This window comes from Aulostomus chinensis, chromosome 16, assembly GCF_037954235.1.
Source record: "Aulostomus chinensis isolate RoL2024-O1b breed Wild chromosome 16, RoL_Achi_v1.0, whole genome shotgun sequence".
In the NCBI taxonomy this organism is placed as follows: domain Eukaryota; kingdom Metazoa; phylum Chordata; class Actinopteri; order Syngnathiformes; family Aulostomidae; genus Aulostomus; species Aulostomus chinensis.
Window position 1 is genome coordinate 13,620,403 of NC_141335.1, and position 19,441 is coordinate 13,639,843.

At 42.2% G+C, this 19,441-nt stretch overlaps 1 protein-coding gene across 1 annotated transcript in view; it reads right to left on the minus strand.

The window, feature by feature from the left end:
* Positions 1 to 15,264, minus strand: part of ercc6 (excision repair cross-complementation group 6) — a 16,219-nt gene extending 955 nt beyond the window's left edge. Inside the window, exons 1-21 of the mRNA XM_086180887.1 lie at positions 15,181 to 15,264; positions 14,157 to 14,341; positions 13,830 to 14,058; positions 13,312 to 13,432; positions 13,083 to 13,203; positions 11,708 to 12,428; positions 9,842 to 9,973; positions 9,214 to 9,372; positions 8,206 to 8,341; positions 7,831 to 8,001; positions 7,554 to 7,730; positions 6,287 to 6,403; positions 5,741 to 5,836; positions 3,697 to 3,915; positions 3,143 to 3,253; positions 2,099 to 2,218; positions 1,888 to 1,982; positions 1,466 to 1,611; positions 481 to 1,044; positions 236 to 404; positions 65 to 143 (exon numbers count right to left, since the gene is read on the minus strand). Of these exons, the coding sequence (XP_086037013.1) occupies positions 65 to 143; positions 236 to 404; positions 481 to 1,044; positions 1,466 to 1,611; positions 1,888 to 1,982; positions 2,099 to 2,218; positions 3,143 to 3,253; positions 3,697 to 3,915; positions 5,741 to 5,836; positions 6,287 to 6,403; positions 7,554 to 7,730; positions 7,831 to 8,001; positions 8,206 to 8,341; positions 9,214 to 9,372; positions 9,842 to 9,973; positions 11,708 to 12,428; positions 13,083 to 13,203; positions 13,312 to 13,432; positions 13,830 to 14,058; positions 14,157 to 14,331 (3,858 nt within the window). The 5' untranslated portion in view covers positions 14,332 to 14,341; positions 15,181 to 15,264. The remainder of the gene's footprint in view (positions 1 to 64; positions 144 to 235; positions 405 to 480; positions 1,045 to 1,465; positions 1,612 to 1,887; positions 1,983 to 2,098; positions 2,219 to 3,142; positions 3,254 to 3,696; positions 3,916 to 5,740; positions 5,837 to 6,286; positions 6,404 to 7,553; positions 7,731 to 7,830; positions 8,002 to 8,205; positions 8,342 to 9,213; positions 9,373 to 9,841; positions 9,974 to 11,707; positions 12,429 to 13,082; positions 13,204 to 13,311; positions 13,433 to 13,829; positions 14,059 to 14,156; positions 14,342 to 15,180) is intronic.
* Between the last annotated feature and the right edge of the window lie 4,177 nt (positions 15,265 to 19,441).

Here is a 19,441-nt window from a genome sequence, read left to right on the forward strand (position 1 = left end):
AGGAACAATGAAATAACATGGCAACATGGACTCAACAGTGTCTCAACAAAGATGCTGCTGATACCTTGCACTTGTCAGGAGCGGGGAGGGACCGAACAGGAGGTAAAGCAAGCAGAGAATTCTTCTTTTGACCAAAGCGTTTCCTGTAGGCAGGAAAAGAGGAAAAATAGATATGACTGTCATAAAAATCATGAGTGAATCTCTCCTCAGACTCAGCCAGTGAGTGAGGGTGTACCTTGCAGGTGGAGGAGGGGGTCGACTGAAGGCCGACCTGCACTGCTGACGAGAAACTTTGAGGGCTTTCAGGGCATCTCTGGCCACCCGGTTGGCTTCAGCCTCGACCATAACATAGTCGGGGTTGGACGACTCCATGATGGTGTCATGCTGCATCACACTGTGAATGCCTGAGTACAAACAGCAGCCGTTAGCAAGGGGGCTAACGGTTTTGTTTGGATTATTACATAAAGCATGTCCGCTTACCAGATTTCTTGAAGAGTTTTGCCAAAACATAATCGTCAGATTTCTTCTGGTCCGCTGGATTTTTGTCTTCAGTTTCCTCTCTTTTAAAGGTCCTCTTCTTTACCAAGTGAGAGATGCGGTGGCCCTCGAACCGAGCATCCCTGCTGTGTTTACGTTTCTTACTTTTGAGTCGGTCCATGTCAGATGAGTCACAGTGCTTCCTCTTCTCCCGGTGTTTCTGTGGGCTGGTCAGGCCAGCATTTCTGTTTCTGTTTTGGTGAGAGCTGAGTGTTCCCCAGTCTTTGTTATTTTGTCCTCTATGTTGTGTATTTACCGATGCATCTGGATTAACATCCACACCATTTTGGTTGCTGCTTTGGCTGTGCATCGTACCGTTTGTTTGGCCCTGAGAGTTACCGCTGTGTGGTGAGGTGTTTCCATCTCCTGATACAGGGATGTTTGTTGAGGAGTGTCTGTTGCCTGCATTTGTGTTGGCTTTGGGGTTTTGGAGTAAAACACTCCTACTGTCCAATCTGGATGGTTGCCTTTCAGGTTTCTTGGGTGCCCTGACATCAGATCCTGTACCTGGAATGAAAATCAAAGCGATGCCCATTCTTTAATCTAGTTCTTTATGTATAGAGGGTACCCAAAATGTTTTTCTTTCTTTTCAAAACTGAAACCTAAAGCAGCCATGGGCAAAAAGCAACACATCATTTGTTGTTTTCCTTTTGTTTGTGTATCATTGACTCATCTCTGCTTCTCCAACTTGTTCTAAGATCAGGTACAAAAAAAAAAAATCACTTCACAAAACAATGATATAGAATGAGATATTTTATTACATTTCTCCCGTTTAGAGGCCAGTTTTTTTTTTTTTTTTTTTTTTTTTAACTTCCAGCTGGCTGGCCAAATCAAACCTTGTGGTAGGCCAAATTTGGCCTGGCTTTGGCCAGCCCTGATGTAATAGATCGCTTCAATTTTAAATATGGGGAAAGTAAACACTGAATACCTGCAAATATGGCACTGGTCTCCGTTCCTTGAGAGCCATCAGGGTCTGACAACGTGAAGAGCTCGTATATGTCGTTAGACTTAAAGAAGCGTCTTTGTTTGGGGTCCTTCAGGACGCGGTTGGTCAAAAACTGTTTAAAAATTTGCCTGAATAATAACAGAAAAAAAGAGACAATTATATTCCTTGGAGCTGTGATCTTGTAAAGAGCAGCTACACTGATGACCAGTGCAACAGGTTTGAAGCCTTAAAACACAGGCCACTGAGTAAAACAGGAATGAGTTACTGAGCAGGTCAGGTAGTAAATAAGCAGTGATGTGAGAGATCAGTCATTATTACAAAAGCTAAGTGAGTGGAAGTAACTAAAACCAAAATCCCCACTAATGGATTTCTGTCATATAGAATCATTGGTGACGACAACTGACCTGTGGTAGATTTTCTCCTCAATGGTCCCTGCGGTCAGAAGTCGATAGATTGTCACTTGCTGCTTCTGACCAATTCTCCAAGCTCGCTCCCGCGCCTGTAAACAAACGACACATTTGTCTGAAGCACACACATGCTAGTTTTGATCTTTGAGATGGCAAGATAAACACTATGAAGAGGTTAATCGTGTGTGTGTGTGTGTGTGTGTCCAACCTGTGTGTCCGTACTGGGGTTCCAGTCTGGGTCATAGATGATGACTCTGTTGGCTCCAGTCAGGTTGACTCCCAGCCCTCCCACTTTGGTCGTCAGCAAGAAGATAAAAATGGATTTATCCTGAGAGGACAAAAAAAAAGACAGATGGTCAAAATGTCTTAGAAATGTCAACTCAACAGTTTTAAACTACTTTTACACTTTTATTACAACATAAACTGCTTTGTTGGGCGTTAGTGTTCATAACAGCTCCATCAACATGTCTCAATTATTATTAAATTTGACCTCTATTAATAAAGACTGATTAGTTTCATAGGTTTATTTGCCATAGTTCTCTTATATAATCTGGAACATAAACATGCTTAGCTATTAAAGCAAGAAAAAATAAAAATGAACCATTTGTGAGTTTTTATCAAATATTTCAGACATTTGAAATCAAAGCACAAATCACTACAAATGAAAAGTGAAAAAGTTTATATTTTGGTATAAAGTAAAAAGCAAGTTATACCAAAAAAGTAACAAAAAAATACGTTGCATTTCTTGCAAACAAAGTTATTTATTTATTTTCAAAATGCCACATGGAAAGTAGTTAATGAACGCACTCACTGAGGAAGCTATTAATGAAATTAATTGGCCAGAGCACGATAAAGTAAGTTAATTGCCTAGCACAAGTTTTAGCAACACAATTTTCCCCTCACGTTTGAAAGTCGCACAAATCACGTTTTGTTCTGATTTTGCATTAAAACACTGAATTCCCATAATACATCGCTATAACTTTTATCGTGCAGAGACCATCATGAATAATAATGGTCATATTTATTTCATTTTTTTTTTTCATTTATTACTCTCAAATCTAGTTTTGTGATGATAAATAGTAAACATACATTGTTTCTCTGTATTTCAATATGAGGAAAACAACAAGGTAGATGCAGTTTGAACACCAGATTGTTATCAATTAGTATTTCCACCTCAGGGTGAGCACGGCGTCCCTCAGGACAGGATTTTCCTGGGAAATACTCAGAGCCATTAGGGAGGACTAATCCGTACCTCATTGTAGCGAGCGATGAGAGGCTGGCGGGAAGCTATTGTGGTAGTGCCGTCCATTTTCAGGTATGTGTAATTATTCTCCCTCACAAACACCTCCAAGATGTCCAGCATCTGGAGGGGAACAAGATGATGGAGAGATGAGGGGACAGTGCAGGAAGGAGAGAGACAGTGAGAGGAAGGGAGGGGCTGGGGTTTGGATTATCTCTAAAAGGATTAAAGCAGATTAATATTACATGGACAGAGATACCGACAGGGAGGGTCTCAGGTTCCTTCTGAGGTCTAATCTTATTGGTATTGACTGAGACAACTGGGGCCTTCCTCACATTTGCCTCTCTTTCTCACATACACACATACACACACACACACACACACACACACACAGGCATATGGCTTGTCAGTTGACAACGGCAAATGCAGACACAACAGTTGATGATGATGATGATGATGATGACATGAACTTGGCTGTCCCACAACTAAATCTAAGTAAAACTACACAGTAAAGAATATTTATACTGTGATTTCAGAAGAGAGAGTGCGAGCCACGTGTTCCTCACCTGTCTAGACTGGGTGAAGAGGAGGACTCGATGGCCCTGTTTGAACCAGAGACGCAGCAGTGACTCCACCACCACCAGTTTGCCTGAGCGTTTCCAAAAGCCAAAGTGTTCTTCCTCAGTCAGCTGCTCCTCGGGGATCCCCCTCAGCATTCGGGGGCCGCCAGAGAAAAGATCGGGATGATTACAAATCTTACGCAGGGCTATCAACCCTGAGAACACCTGAAGAGAGCAAGAAGATAAAAGCTCTTAAGTGCAATGCTCAAGATGATTTTACTGCATCGCTACAGCATCTTTTTATCCCCATTTGCTAGAAAAAAGGAGTGCATGTATGAGGTCACCTCAAGAAAGTTGAGAGCTTTGTTTTTTTGTATTTTTTAGTTAAGCTGATCCGTGTGCTTCTAGTTGGAACTTTTCAAAAGTGCTAGTGTCTTCAGTGCTAGCTTTTGGGTGGGGCGAAGCCAAGAATGCTGCAACAGTGCCCAGGCTAAATCATGGTGGGTGTTAACAACATTCTATTCAGGTAACTGCCTTATTTCATAACCCCAGTGCCATTCTCATTGAGTAGGTTGAAACTAGCGAGCTGGCTCTGAGTTTGTTGTTGATTCCATGATAAAGTGAACTTTGAAAACAGCCGCACACTGAGAGCAGGGGAGGTGGAGTACGCTGACGGAAATAACTGCCCGTTGGCAAGCTTAAACTCACAATGCTGTCCCTAAGCCGAAGTCACTAAGCCTCGTTCAGACAACAGGCAAACCTGATTTGCTTCTGATATCAGATCTTTTGCTGTATCCAGACATCCACAACCTGGATACAAGACACAAACTTAAGCCAGCCTGGATATATGGCACAATCTGTTTCTAACAGGCAGTTGAACAAGGCTTTAAATGACCCCGCCTCTCGCCCAATGGGAGCTGGGATAGGCTCCAGCCCCCCCGCGACCCTTAATGGATAAGCTGTATAGAAAATGGATGGATAGATGACAGAAACTACGAGAAATCCAAGTACTGTGGGTGAGTGTTGGGCATCATTTCACGTCTCTGATGGATCAAATTAGGCATCTGCTTAGTAGAAAGAATCCCCCTCTCTTTCGCTGTGTATCAATCATCTCAAGTATTAGGCCATCAAGTGCTCAGTCATCGCTGGCGTTTGGGCGGATGAAGTGGTAGAACTGCATCAGACGTGAGTGGACAGTTTATTTTTCAGTTGGACTTTGTGCGGTGATGTGCATGGCTAAGAACATTAGTCAGGACTATTTTGTAGTGATCACGTTTCTTAATGCCTTGCTAACTCTGGTATCAACTGGTTTGCAGGGATTTATCTGAGTGTTCATAATTTTTAATAGACGGAACAAATAGATAATAAATAAAAAGCAAAGAGGTGATGCAAGTCTGTCGTAGAATCTGTCAAAATACTGCATCATTCCTCCAATTCTCTGCCTGACAAAAGCATCTTAAATGCATTTTGTTTAGCACACAGGAATGAGTTATATAACTTATTTACGGACAATAAAGACCATGTTTCTTGATGAAGGCCCAATGGTCACTGCATTAGTAATGGTGGTTAATGGACTGAGTGTGACCACTGAATGTGTGTGTGTGTGTGTCTGTGTGCGCGCGCTTGTGTGCTTGTGTATATATGTGCAATATGCTGTGGTCACCCCTGGCTCTCCGACCACGTCCATTTGGTTAGTGGTGATAAATGGTTGAGCCTCTCTCTCCAGGGTCGGACTAATGTGAGAACAGCACAGCCTTCTTAAAGAGAGCTCCTTCAGTTCAAGGTACAACAATGTTCAACAAAATTTTCGAGTCAAAACATTAATGCTGTGTTGATGTTAAACTGTAAAGCAGTGTTTAAAACATACAAATCTTTGAGGTTGAAGAACTGGAATTCATCAGCTGTTGGGGGTTGAATAATGAATAAGGCTCGTCTTTTTCCTGGAAGTCGTTTCCTCGACCGAGAGCTGTGCCCTCGTTATCTTTGTAATGTAATATGAATCAAAACTAAGAGCTCCAATGGTAGAAACATAAAATATTAGTTAGCCTACCTGCATGTCCCCATTTAGTATCTGGTAGACCTCTTTGGAATCTAGGAAGCTCTGATAAACCTGTCGTTGGTCCTCTGTTAATCTGCAAAAAAGAACCTGTACAAACCCAAACACACACACACACACACACACACACACACACACACACACACACACACACACAGGGCACTGTGAAAGTGCATAATGAGCAGTGAACATCCCCTTTAAAGCCCCTTGATGAAGTGTGGAGTGTGAGAAGAGAAATTATAGGGACACAAGGTGTTTTTGGAGCCACTGGTGTCCCGAGGGAGTGACTTAATGAGCCGAAGTGAACTGAGGAGTCACCCGGCGTCAGCCTCAAGGACAGACCAGAGACCGGCCACCTTAATGAATACCTGCTGCTTTTACTTTACTAAGACTTTATTAGCTGCTTTCACCTGGAAAGGCCACGCGCAGTCATCAGACAGTCCTTAGACATGGCACATGCAGTCACAGCCGATCAGATAAACACCTCCCCAGCTAAGAGAGAGCTAGAACAGGTCAGATGCCTTACAGTACGATGAATACCTGTTCATTTTTGTCAGGCAAGGAGAGGTTGGCCTTGACGTCTGCCTTCATTCTTCGGAGGAGGTAAGGATTTATGGTGTCCCTCAGCACGCAGGCACACTTAAATGCTGTCTGGACCTTAAAATGAAGTAAATATTTTAGCACAAACAAAACAAAAGCAACATAAAGCTCAACCTGTCAAAGCACCTGCCAGTGTGGATGTTTCCTGAGGCATTATTGTCATTTAACCCCTCTTCCACATGCCTCTCTCTCAGCAGTATGAGCCATTATCCCCTGATCAGAGTGCTGCTGGTCCCCAGGGCCCGAACCATCCTCTTACCAGTAGGCTCTATTGGAAACCCTCCACAAAACCTGCCTCCTGCACCTTCATCCTAAAGGCCAGTTAGCCTTTTAAACATTAACTCACTGGGGGTCCACAAAGAGATCAAAGCAACTGTGGGCTAGGCTATAGGGGACAATAACACGGCTGGATTTAGGGCTCAGTCGAGGTCAGAGTGGAAGTGAAGTGAGAAGAGGGCAGCAGATGATGCTGAGTGGAGTCACATGGGGGTACGAACGCTTGCTTCAGTAATGGATCCCACATCCATGCCCTCTCTCCGCCCCACCTCTCCCATATGTTTTTACATACATTTTATTATACACGCCAGCCAAGGCCTGCCCTGCTGCTCAGAGAATTTCAAGAAGAGGATAAGGCAGCAGAGCGTAGCTTTCTCTGGCCATTTAATAACATTAATAATTAGTAAAGGTTTTTATTATCGACAGCGGAAGAAGCATCAATAGCCAGCTTAAATAATTAAATCCATACAGTCATTGGGTTATTAACGATTGGACACTAATGACAAAGGGCTACAATTTAGCTCACTGGCTTTCCACTTTAGCCTCTCCCTCTCTCACACGCACTGGGGATAGACTAAAGTTCCTTTGCATAGAACTACATTATCCTGCTGCACTGCTCTTAATGGCTCTGTAGCTCCACTACTTCTGACTTCAATCTCCCTCAATGATACTGTGTGTATATGCCTGTGTGACTAGTGTTGTCAGGTCCCTACACTATGCTTACAAGATCATTTGGAGGAAACACCACAGCTGTATCTTGAAATTGAACAAAAAAAAATTTTCACTGGACCTGGTTTCTGCTTTTGGCCCCTAAATGTCCTGTGTTGTGGCTACAGTTTTTAGTTTCCTTGCATGGTTTTAGAATGAGAAAATGGATTCAAGAGCAAAGTTTGATTGAAGCATTCGAGTGTATTTCTATCATCTTCTGTACCTGCACAGGTGAGGCGTTACTGTATCCTCCCATGGTGATCGGCACAGAGAACTGCTCCATGAAGACAGGCAGTGTACCCAGTTTGCCGGGGAAGACAAAGTCAAACAAAGACCAGAGCTCTTTCAAATTGTTCTGCATAGGAGAGCCCGACAGAATGAATCTGTGGGGAGTGCGGAACTGGAGAGAAAAGGAGAATATCAGAATACAAGAAGAGATGAGGGCTTGAACTCAAACCCTGATCCCTGTGTGCATGCAGGTGTCAGTGTATTGAACATACCTGTTTGCAGGCCGTAGTAACTCCAGCATTTGGATTCCTGATTTTGTGGCCTTCATCTAGAATAATGTAGTGCCATTCGTAGCGTTGCAGGGTGTCCTGCATATTTCTCACAGCTGAATAGGAGGTTATCAGGATACCATGACATGACACGATCTCTGGAATCAGCTTTTCCTGCAATGGAGGATGCACAATGCTCTATAAACGTTCCCCTCGGAGTGGTGGTATCTTGTAAAATTTCCAAGCACAAGCAGAACATCTACTATATGGTTTAATGAGCCAATACTCTGGTAAAAGACCTCTAGTGCCCCCCAGAGGAAAAAAGACCCTGTAGAGAACTCGCACAAATATGAATATCAGATACAATATTTTATTTACCTTGTTACTGGCGAAAGATCCAGTTTCATGGAGAACAGCTACCCTGAAAGGAGGCCACCAGGTATGGAACTCCTTCACCCACTGGTGCATGACTGTAGCTGGGCATACGATGACTGTAGGACCCAGACCAACGTACCTATAAACAAACACACAGAGGAAAGAAGTTTAATCCCCAACCTGCAATTCAGATCTGTAAACAAGGGAACTCTGGAGCCATTTACTTTGAATACGCTCAGCAAATTCCATAGTCAAATTAAAGTCATAATTTCTGTATTAAATTATAAAAAATGGAGGCATTTTCCAGTAAGTTGCCCGAATGTAGAACACGTGATGCTATTGGGCATGAGGGAAATAGAAGAAGCTGATGACTTGGTCCAATAAGGCATCAGAGTGATTGTCTATTTACTTTACGAATATGTCAAAAGAGGGTGTATGGACACAGGCTCAGCTCCTTGGTGAAAATTTACAAGAAAATACAAAAACACACAAAGATACACTAATGGCCTGGAATGAACCTGTGCCAAGAGGAAGCTATTGATATTGGGCCATAATTGAGTTTGCAAGCAATCAATTTGTGGGCGTCTGTAGTAGACAGAGTATTGACCATCAGGGAAACTCCACCCAGTAGATGCACAAGTGTCGTTTGTGCAGTAAAACCAGATTATTACCACCACTGAGCCATGTTGTCCACAGTTGATTTATTGCCCTACACCTGCTACAGCCCCATTTCGTGAGTCAAAATTCCTTTCAAGTGTTCATGAAAAGACTCACTCTACTCTAACACACACACTCTCTCTCTCTCTACCATACAAACACAAGCACATAATGTCAATGTTTCCTCTGATGTCTGCAGTAAGAAAGTGAAGAGTCTGATAATTGAAACACGTTTAATAATTCAGATGAACACACTCAGGCAGAAATCCCCCTGATCAAATATTCATACCGTACAGACACAGAGTCTCTGGCCACAGTTTGTGCGCATGTGTGTGTGTGTGTGTGTGTGTGGACCTGTAGTTGGATCCTCTGGTCCTCAGTTTGCTGTAGCTCAGTCCGGCCAGAAAGCTGATGATTTGGATAGTTTTCCCCAAACCCATCTCATCTCCCAGGATGCCACCTGCCTGCTGACAATGGAGTTCCCACATCCAGCGCACACCTGTCTGCTGGTACCTGACCGTGTGATACAACCTCATCAGATGTGACACACTCACGCACAACAGTGCGCACAACAAGTTGGCCCGGTAACAAGAATGTATAGACAATAAAATGTGGTCCACTTCACCATGAATAGTGTGATCGCTTACTGATTAGTGGACCTGATCCTGACCAGCTACAAGAACTGATGGCCTTGAATTGGGCCCTGACTATGCAAACACAACTGAACAACTAGGCTGAGATCAAAATAATATCACAGTAAAATCATTGTGGCCTGTAGCACATGTTTAATGATCAAATAATCTTTGGTTGCTCAATTTTATTTCAGGACAAAGGTTATTAGGAGCAGAGAATGTATTCCTCACCTTTAACACCAATTACTTCTATTGAGCACATGTTATCTACCTGGGTGACAGATAAAACGTTTTCAAATCCAACTACATGGGTATTTCAGAAAATCCTCACTAAATCACATCAAACTTACTTGTAGAGTTTTTTCCAGAGGAATCCTGGCACTCTGAAGCCTTCATCAAACTCGGCATCACTGTCATCAGAGAGCTCCTCTCCTCTTCCTCTCCTCTCTTCCCTTTCTCGGAGGCGCTGTCGCTTCCATCTCCTGATAATAAAATGACCAGAGAGAAATGAAGTTACAGCAAAGGCCTCAGAACTGTAATTAGACACAAATAAGAGTCATGTCTTTATCGTGCAGAGTGTGAGGTGTTTATTCTCGTCGCCTTAATGTGTAGCACGCGGTTGAATGGAGCAGCTGTCAAATCACAATTTATCAAATCATCCAATCAGTTGAGGGGGCAGGACAAATATCACAAATCTCAACTGTCACATCCTAAATGAGCTGAACAACAAAAACAGTAGAAGACAACTTGAATCAGATGACCACTCACATTTCTCACCCACAAAATCTTATGAACCTACAGAAATTGGCAGGTCGGTCTTTTCTCTCCCCTTCTGTGATTCAGTTTCTTTCACCCAGAGCAAAGATCAGAGGAAGTGCTCTAGTGCGCCAACTTTTTTTTCTTCCCAGGACAATCTTTATAATAGCGACCAAAGCATCTTAACTGAACAAATAGCGCCACCCCTTCTGACTCACTCTAAAACACAGAGCTTTTCGAACAGAATGCTCTTTCAGCAGAGCGGCAAGCATTTTGAGCTCGAGATCAGGCCAACAACTCTTCGATGACTAGACAAACTTTTGAGCCCTGCCACTCCCCCCCCCCCCCCCAAAAAAGCATGTATTTAAACTTATATTTCTGTAAAAAAAAAAAAAACAAAACAAAACAAAACAAAAAGGCTGTTGATGAACTAGTGGCGTGCCTATGGTGAGTTAAGGAGCCCAGAATGTGCTATGGAAGGTCCAAATCCATCGAAGATAAGAAATGGATGGATTGGAAATGCTTTGTTTTAGGACAAGCCTACGTGGATGTATGAATGGTAACCGTTTCAAGTTGTTGGTATTTCCCTTAAGTGGTGGAACATCTATAGCAAAAACGGAAATGTAAAGGAGAACAGTTTTAATAGTGCAGGAGCGAGGGCAGTTACAGGCAGAGTCGTCACACAGCAAATGAAGATTGATACAGACAATTAGTAGTGTGAGTTCCCCAGAAAGGTGTAAGGTGCAGAGGATAAGAATCCATCTTCATTTGGGCCTGGTCCTGTCACCCTGCCACAAAACTGGTCCTTTAGCTGGGCCTGAGAGACCTCACACTCTAATTAAGTCAAGACTAAGCATTGGTTCAGTTAATTACACTTTTCTGCCCCCACCCAACTACAAATACCTCCCGCTCTAATAATATCACCGCTCATGCAAGCTAGCCTCACCCATCCATGCTGTGGCTAAGCAGTTGAATTGACATTCTATCATTGTAGTGTAGAAAAAGGACACATGCCAACATAATTTATTTGGCAGCTATAAATATGAAATCTCATTAGGGTTGCTCTTCCCTTAATTTGAGCATGAGAGTGAGTGAGTGAGCGTATAAAACCATGTGCAGGAGGATAATTAGGCCAGTGTGAGAGCAGCGAGAGGAAGAAGAGCAGGGAGTGAATTTGCTTAGTCAAGAAACAGCTGCCAATCTCATCTGGGATTAAGTCTCCTTCTGCACTTTGCAGCCAACAGACACCAACTGCTTCTCGCCTCAAGTAAAAGCAACAACAATGGCACATTTGCACCACTGCCATTACAAATGTGATGCAAACGTAAAGGCTCAATAGGCATTCTCCAAACAGGATGGGAACTTTTTGCACCTCAGCATCCATCCATAACGAATCTGGTGAAAAGTTGTCTCAGTTAAATTTGTGCAAAACTAAGGAAATAATTCAAATATGATCCTACCTTATTCTCTGTCTGTAGTACTCCACATCTCCGTCATCTTTGTGACCTTTCACTTTCCCCTTCTCCACCTCATCTTCATCTGAACTCTCAGGATAGTACTCTTCCTCACTCTCCTCCCTTTTCTTTACATTCTTCCCCCCTTTTCTATCAGGCTTCTTCTTGAATGGTTTCAACTCATACTCCCTCTCATCCCCCTCCTCCTCAAAGCCCTCCTCCATGGCTTCCCTCTCCTCTTGGTCCAGATCAAAGACTTCATCACTGGGCAGGTACTCTGACCCTTCACTGTCCATCTCATCTCCATCAGTGTGTGTTCTCCTCCTTGGCTTAGGGACTTGTGGCTCAGGCTTTGGTCGGGCTTTAGGATGGGCCTTCAGAGCGGTTATCTGGAGCTTCCGCATGCGCTTCTGCATTTTTTTATCCTTAGATGAAGAAACAGTTCTGGAGGTTTTTCCCCTGGTCTCCCCATCAGGACTAAGTCCAGAACTCTTCCTTTTTTTCAGAAGCGGAACTCTTTTCCTCTCTGTTGCCATCTTGGCCTGGTCAGCCAAGTACTGATCAAAGGCAGAGTTCTCGGCCAGCATCAGTTTCCGAGGTTCCTTCTTAACCTCCTTCTGAGGAATACGTGTTCCGAAAGGAGTCATGTGGCCTGTTCGGATGAGCTCCTCCCATTCTGTCTCCTGAACTGGCATCAGCATGCTGCCGAGAGTGGATGGTCCGGCTTCTGATATGAGACACAACATGCAGGGTTAGGTAACTGTCCAGTGTTAGATGAAACAAGTACGATAAGTTTAAGGACACGACGCCCAATGTGATTCAGGAGGAGCTGTTGTTAGAAGAAAAGGCTCAAGGTTGTCTCAATGTTTGTTCTTGGTAATAGTACATCAACAATGTTAAAATAGGAAACTGATGATGGTTGTTGCCACTGTTCAAATCTGATGAAGTATGACTGAAGCATTGCAAAAGGTAGCTGGCTGGCAGACAGCTTTCCTAATCTGATGAGTAACGTGCTTTTAGTTTTTCCTTTTATGAGCATGAAGTTGAAGTCACTACACTGTGTGAGCAATATTATTCATTTAAGCAGCCTGATGGGCTTGCGGTGACTTTATTTGTTCATTTCGACTTCTACTAAATGCTTTGATGGATTACAGATCCTATCAGTCGTAGCTTCATTTAAACTTTATGTGATAAACGGAACTTTGCACAAAGCAAGTTTGTTTTTTTCCTACTTCTGTGTTGATATGGGAACTGAACAAGAACGTGCAATACCGTTTTTAAACTTGCAATTAATATTAACTAAGTTCAATTATGTCATTAAGAGGATTGCATTTTTTCCAATCTGCCTATGAAAAGTAGAAGAAAACAATAAATAAATTACCCTCGCCTGTCTCCCCATCCTCCTCTTCCAGAAGCTCAGCTTCAACCCTTTGGGTGGCCTCTCCCCCCAGAATGGCCTGAAGTCGTTTCTGTTTCGCTCGGACTTTCTTCAGCTGTTTTTCCTGAATCACAAAAAACCACCATCACTATACATTTGATGCTTCCATTCAACACCATCACGTAAACTATGTCATTTTCCTTTTAATCGTTTTTAATTCATAATATTTTACCTTGTTTTCCTTCTGCCTTTTGACAGAGTCAATCTTCCTACTGATGTCTTTACTTGATGAAGCATAGGGTGACAGCTGCTCGATGATCTTGTTGATATGTTTCAGAGATGTTGTGACTGACCTGAAAATTCAACAGATTTAAACTTGACAGCTCTGACTTACTATTTTACTTTTATCTTTGTACAATATCTTGTGAAGCAATTGGAGAGTGAATTTGATGTTTTTGAAGATATATTTTACAATATGATCATGTATATCATATTAATATAAACTTCATTCATAAATGTTTAGGGTATGAAATTATATTCCTCATAAACCTGGACTACATATTTCAAGATAAAAAATACGGAAATTTCTCCACTTCAACTGAGGGCCATAATTTCTCATTTAAAAAGTTGAGAAACATGCGCATGCTAATTTAAGTTGTAATACCGGAACACTTTCTGACTGGGCTTCTTTCAGGACCACTTCAATGTTGCAAAAACTACAACTCAGACCATTTTGATTTTGTCTTTTACCTGACATCATCCAGCACAGACTCATATTCCTTCTCCGCCTCAGCTTTAGCAGCAGCCTGACTGGCCTCCTGGATGGCCTCGTCCACTTGCTGCAGGACACCTTGCTCCAGGACATCCTGATCATAGACAGCCACACCAAGACCAAGAAGTTCATCAGCCCCAGAACTGGCAGATGCTGCCTGGATACGTTGTCGGTCTATTTGCAGCAGGGCTCCAGACCTCTTCCCTCCTAAATACACAGCAGATAACAAACATACATTCATAAAAGAATTCAGTGTAGTAAAAACCACATCTTACAATATCAAACCCAGTTGTAATATTGCTCACCACTGGTGCCCTCCCCAGCTCCGGTGTTTGATGGACAAGTAGCAGCAGCTTCACTCTCCTGCAAGCAAACAGCTGCTGAGCCTCCATCCTCCTCAGTCCCTCCTGGGGTGAGAGCAGCACTAGCCGGGCTAGAGAGGGTGGAGGACCCCTGTTCCACTGCACCTTCTACTGGCATCCTAATGCAGCTGTAAACACACACAAGATGTCACACAAATGACAGACAAAGATACTGTTCCTGTTCTAAAATGTGCTGTGGCACAAATCAGCATTAGCTGACAATCCAAATATTACATAACACGATAACTCAGTGACATGAGACATGCTTGTGTGCTTGCTGTTGTTGTTAGTCGTCCAACCCATTAAAACCAACTCATTAACGCCAAAGTTATGGACCTATATTGTCAATCAGAACTAACTCATTAATGTTTAAACTATGTGCAACAGAATAAGCATTTACTGATTTATAAGTGTTCAAAATTGAACATGAAAATTAGAATCCATCAATTGCCCCGACCCATGCCAGTGGTTAATAAACCTTTCACCCAATTAATTAGTGTTATTGTTGGTTTTATGGAGAAAATTCGGTGAAGAAATTAGTTAAAACTGACAACTTGCTAACAGCGTAGACGTGAGGGCTTTTAAATCCAATCACTAGCTAACTGGCCGATGTCCACACACACAAATGTCACGCTACTGATGTTCATTTGAAGGCGATGTGCGGCGTCTATAACTTTCCCAAACCAAAGGCATTCGTTCGGACAGATTTTTTTTTTTTTTTTTTTTAGAAATAATAGCATTATACAGCAGTATCGGGAATATTAAGATAACGCTGTCAGTCGCTGACGCTCATTGTTTACGTGGCTAGGCTAGCCTGCTAAGCTAGTGGTGACAATAACATTGCTGACAATAACACTTAGCTTTTCCACAAACGAGCAATACTTCAAGTGTCATGCAGAAGACCCACCCTACCTGTATAGCGGTGAGTACATAAAATGGATGAATGAAAAGGACAAATATTACTTACAAAACGTGCTGTTACACAACATCCCCGTCTTGATCAATGTAGTACAGCCAGACTTCCTGTGTACGGAGGTTTGTGCTCTTCTCGGGGGCTGTCTTGTGAAACAGCGCCCCCGCTGGTTTACAGCTTCACGAATCTTTTGTCCAGCAGATGGCGCCTCGAAACCAATCATTTCAGTGGTGACTTGACAGGGAAAGAAATCACTTTCTCCTTCAAATCAAAGGTACAAAAGCTGGACCACAATTAGTAAATTGAACCTCTGTTTTCTACACACACCTTTGCTCCCAGATAGATGTAAGAATGGAAATGGCAAAGTTTCTTAGTTGCAAAGACAAAAACCTAGAACCCCCTAACTCAAAATTTATTGCATTTCTCTGCTAAGCAACAGTACCTTTACACTTCACGGATTATACAAATGAAACAGTGCCAAGTACATGTATCTCAGAGGAAGTTTATTTTCCAGTGTTTTGCAACAATAAACTGAGGATTTAATTAAAATATCTTTCCGTCTTGCACTGGGGGTGCCTGTGCAAAGGTCAGTAATCTTTCCAAACAGATTTATTTGTCTAAAAAGACATATCTATATAGGGATGGTTATTGCTATCAACATCGACTATGAAAGTGTAGACAGAGGGCAACACCGGACCGTCCTTATGTTTGTGTTGTGCATATAAGTAAATGTGGGTCATCTTCAGTGGAAACACTTCAGAGACAATCAAGTGGGTTTGAAAAACAGAAGAACTAAAACAAATGTGTGTTACAGTAAATTTCCTTTACTTGTAGTTTAACTAAGGCGTGTAATGTGCTGAACTCTGTAGACAGTAGACAGGCTATGTTTTCTTTTTAGGTAGTTGATATGAAAAAGCCACACACGTAGGGTAGGTTAAATAAGCGATCAAGTGCTAATGAATCACTCATGGCAGATAGAAACACATACATTCGCAATGTTGTGACTGGTAGGTTGAGTTGCAGTGGGGAATGTTCACTACATGTCTGTCCTTGCCCTTCATCTTTCAGCGACTTTTAATTATAGCGAACTAGATCTTATTTAAAGTCACAACCAAAAGTTTTCAGGCTTTTTCAAATTTTTGAACATGTTGAAGACCACTGCGTAGTATTTAATTGATTGGTGGTTTGATATGTTTCCTTTTTTTTTTTTAAAGAAAAAACCAAGTTGTCTTTGGGTTTTTTTCATGGTAATTCCCCATCAAGGTTGAAATGTGAGACGTGTGAAACACAGTGCTTCATCTGACTGCATGTTGGTTAGTGTCCCTCCAGTGAGCGAGCGAGTGAGTGATTGAGTGAGTGAGTGACTCTTAACCATGGACTTCTGGCCCTGACCTCTGGATCTATGGTAAGAACTGTCTCAGACTCATATTAAAATGGGTTCAGGCATTGAAACTGCACACCCCACAGTAACAAAACAACAATCGGGTATGGAGTGGTTTTTAATGTATTTTTAAAAAGTATTCAGGCCGTCCATTGAAATCTTCTTCGCAATGATCCTATAACTGAGGCACACCTTTCCTCTGGAGGGTTCCATCATTCTTCTGCACATGCTCAATCATGTTCAGGTCCGCATCAAGAGATGTTCTCAAGAGATTCTCTACTGGAGCCAGGCCCAGCTCTGCTTGGACCGCTCCAGGACCTCAGCTTGTGGTCTGTGTTAAGATGTATCCCTTCAACCCATCATGAAATCCTGTATACTCGCTAAAGATGTTCACGTAGGAATGGTTTGTATCTTTCTGCAGTAGATTGATATTATCTGTACTTCAGTAGGGACGCCACGCTGTCAAGACATGTGGGGTTATTTGCAGTGAGATGGCTTTTCATTTGACGTCAAAAGGTCAATGGTGGGGAGGATGAGGAGTCCGTTAATTTTCACTCTTCATTCATCAGACCAGAGGATGAGGCCCTCTGATGGTATCAGGGTTCTTCAGAGCCTGTTGGTAAACTTTCTGACATCTGACTGGTATCATTTAGAAATGATGGCAAGGCTCCACAGGAGCTGGGATCTATAGGAAGAGTGATACTCTTGGGCACCTTCAGTGCTGCAGAATGTTCTTGAATCCTTCATCACATTTGCACCTGGACAAAATCCTGTCTAGTCTGTGGACTGTTCTCTCAACCTTGTGGCTGGTTAGTACTCTGACCGACAGTATCAACCACGAGACCCTATTTAGGTATATTCAATAGACTTTTATCAATTATGTTAAAGTAATTCAGATGAGAAGAGGACATTAATCACATTGTAGGAGACTTCCAAGATCCGAATTTATAATCCAATGAAATATTCATTTTTTTTCTGCCATGGTCAGCTTGTTCATCCATCCATCCATCCATCCATCCATCCATCCATCCATCCATCCATTTTCCTCTGCCTATCCTGTCAAGGGTTGCGGGGGTGCTGGACCCCAGAACTAACTCATTAATGTTTAAACTATGTGCAACAGAATAAGCATTTACTGATTCATAAGTGTTCAAAATTGAACATGAAAATGATCCTGCTATCCCAGTGGCTTTTCAGGTGTGAGGCGGGATACACCCTGGACAAGTCGCCAGTCCATCGCAGGGCTAACACTTATGGACACACAGAAAGATCCCGTGCCAGAGCTGGGACTCGGACCTGGAACCTTCTTGCTGTGAGGCGACAGTGCTAACCACTGCACCACCGTGCCGCCTCCATACCATTCCAATTAACACAATATCTCTGGACCGATTTGACAGAACTTCTTCAAATTCGTCACAAAAATCCTCTGGGACTCAAAGACTTACCGAAAAGATTTTAAAGGTCACAAATCATAGGAGAATTTAACCACACATCTGGTATTTCTACTTGCTTTACCATTGAAAGATATATTGTGTAAATTGATTCCAGTCTGAAATATATAGAATATGAACAACTTTCAGAAACCTTCCTGTATGCTGTTTTGGAAAGATCACAAGTTCAGAAAATTGAGCTGACAGTTCACACTAATCTCACATTGTTTACTGGGTGACAGAACTGTCCATCTCAACAGTATCTGTGCGATCATGTGTGAACATATGTGTCTTGCTTAGGTCTCCTGTATGTAAGGGGTTTGTTGATATATATGCTGTAGGGGGGTAGAGTGCAAATCCCAGAGGATGAGGGCCGGGGTGTGTTGTTAACACTGCTGCTCTGTGCTGCACAGCATCCTGACAGAAGAATAACAAGTAGGGCAAGATTTAAAGAGTGAAGTTAACAGGTTTATGTCCGCTTGGTAGGCTTGTTTTCTTAAAGTAATGGATCCAAAACATGCTGGGTATTTTTGTGCACAGAGAGCTAATGCAAGACATTGCTGTTACATTTCATCAGGGATATACATTTTCATATGTGTGTACTGATGGAATATGAAGTTGGCTTCCCCCGTTATCTCCGGCATACCGTTCTCCTCATTTCAGTTCAGGGTATTACAGTCCATATGGCCTTCATCAGTCGCCTGGAACCCGAAATGTGAGGCAGAAGGAAAAAGAGTTTAAGGTGTGTATTCACAGAGCTTTTTGTGTCTGCAAAGTAAACTTTCAGTTTAACGTTACTGGTCCGATCTTTAATAAAAGGTGACTACTTATGCTGTCGCGCTGGATTATGATAAACTTTCTGAGGCCCTTCTCAGATAGCAGCCTCTATTTCTCTGACCTTGTTCACAGTTTTATTCAACTTCATCTTCGCCTTCAATCCTGGAATTTTTCTGGCAAGGTGTTTCTGTGAAATACACTGGTGTTTTGTGGTCTGTGTCCCATCGCACCCACGAAAAAAGTAAAATGTAATCATTTAATGCGGTGATTTTTTCCACTTCAAAATGTAGATGTGCAATTGAATCATTTTCAGAGTACTGCTCTACCGGATTTGATGTGTTGTTAAAGACAAAACTCCACAATAATTCCACTGCTCAAGGGCATTTTGTTTCCCCCACATTTCTTTTCCCAAGCGTATTTTAGAAATCTGTTTGTGTGCAGGATTTTCTTTCCCAAGTAGCCCATAGACGTGTGCAAAAGTGAGGTATTTTCAAGCAAAGATGTGGATGAAATGTTGCTGTAAATACCAGAATGTGTACCAAAAAAAAATAGCTGGAAAAATTTGTTGATCACAAAATTAACTACGTCTTTAATTTTTTATCAATCCATAATTTCTGTCTCTTGTCAGTCAGAACATTCTAGATTCAGCTTCTCAAAATGACAGTTTTTTTTCCTCTACTTTTCAAAACTGTAAATTTGATCTGTTGGTTAAACAAAGCAAGTATTT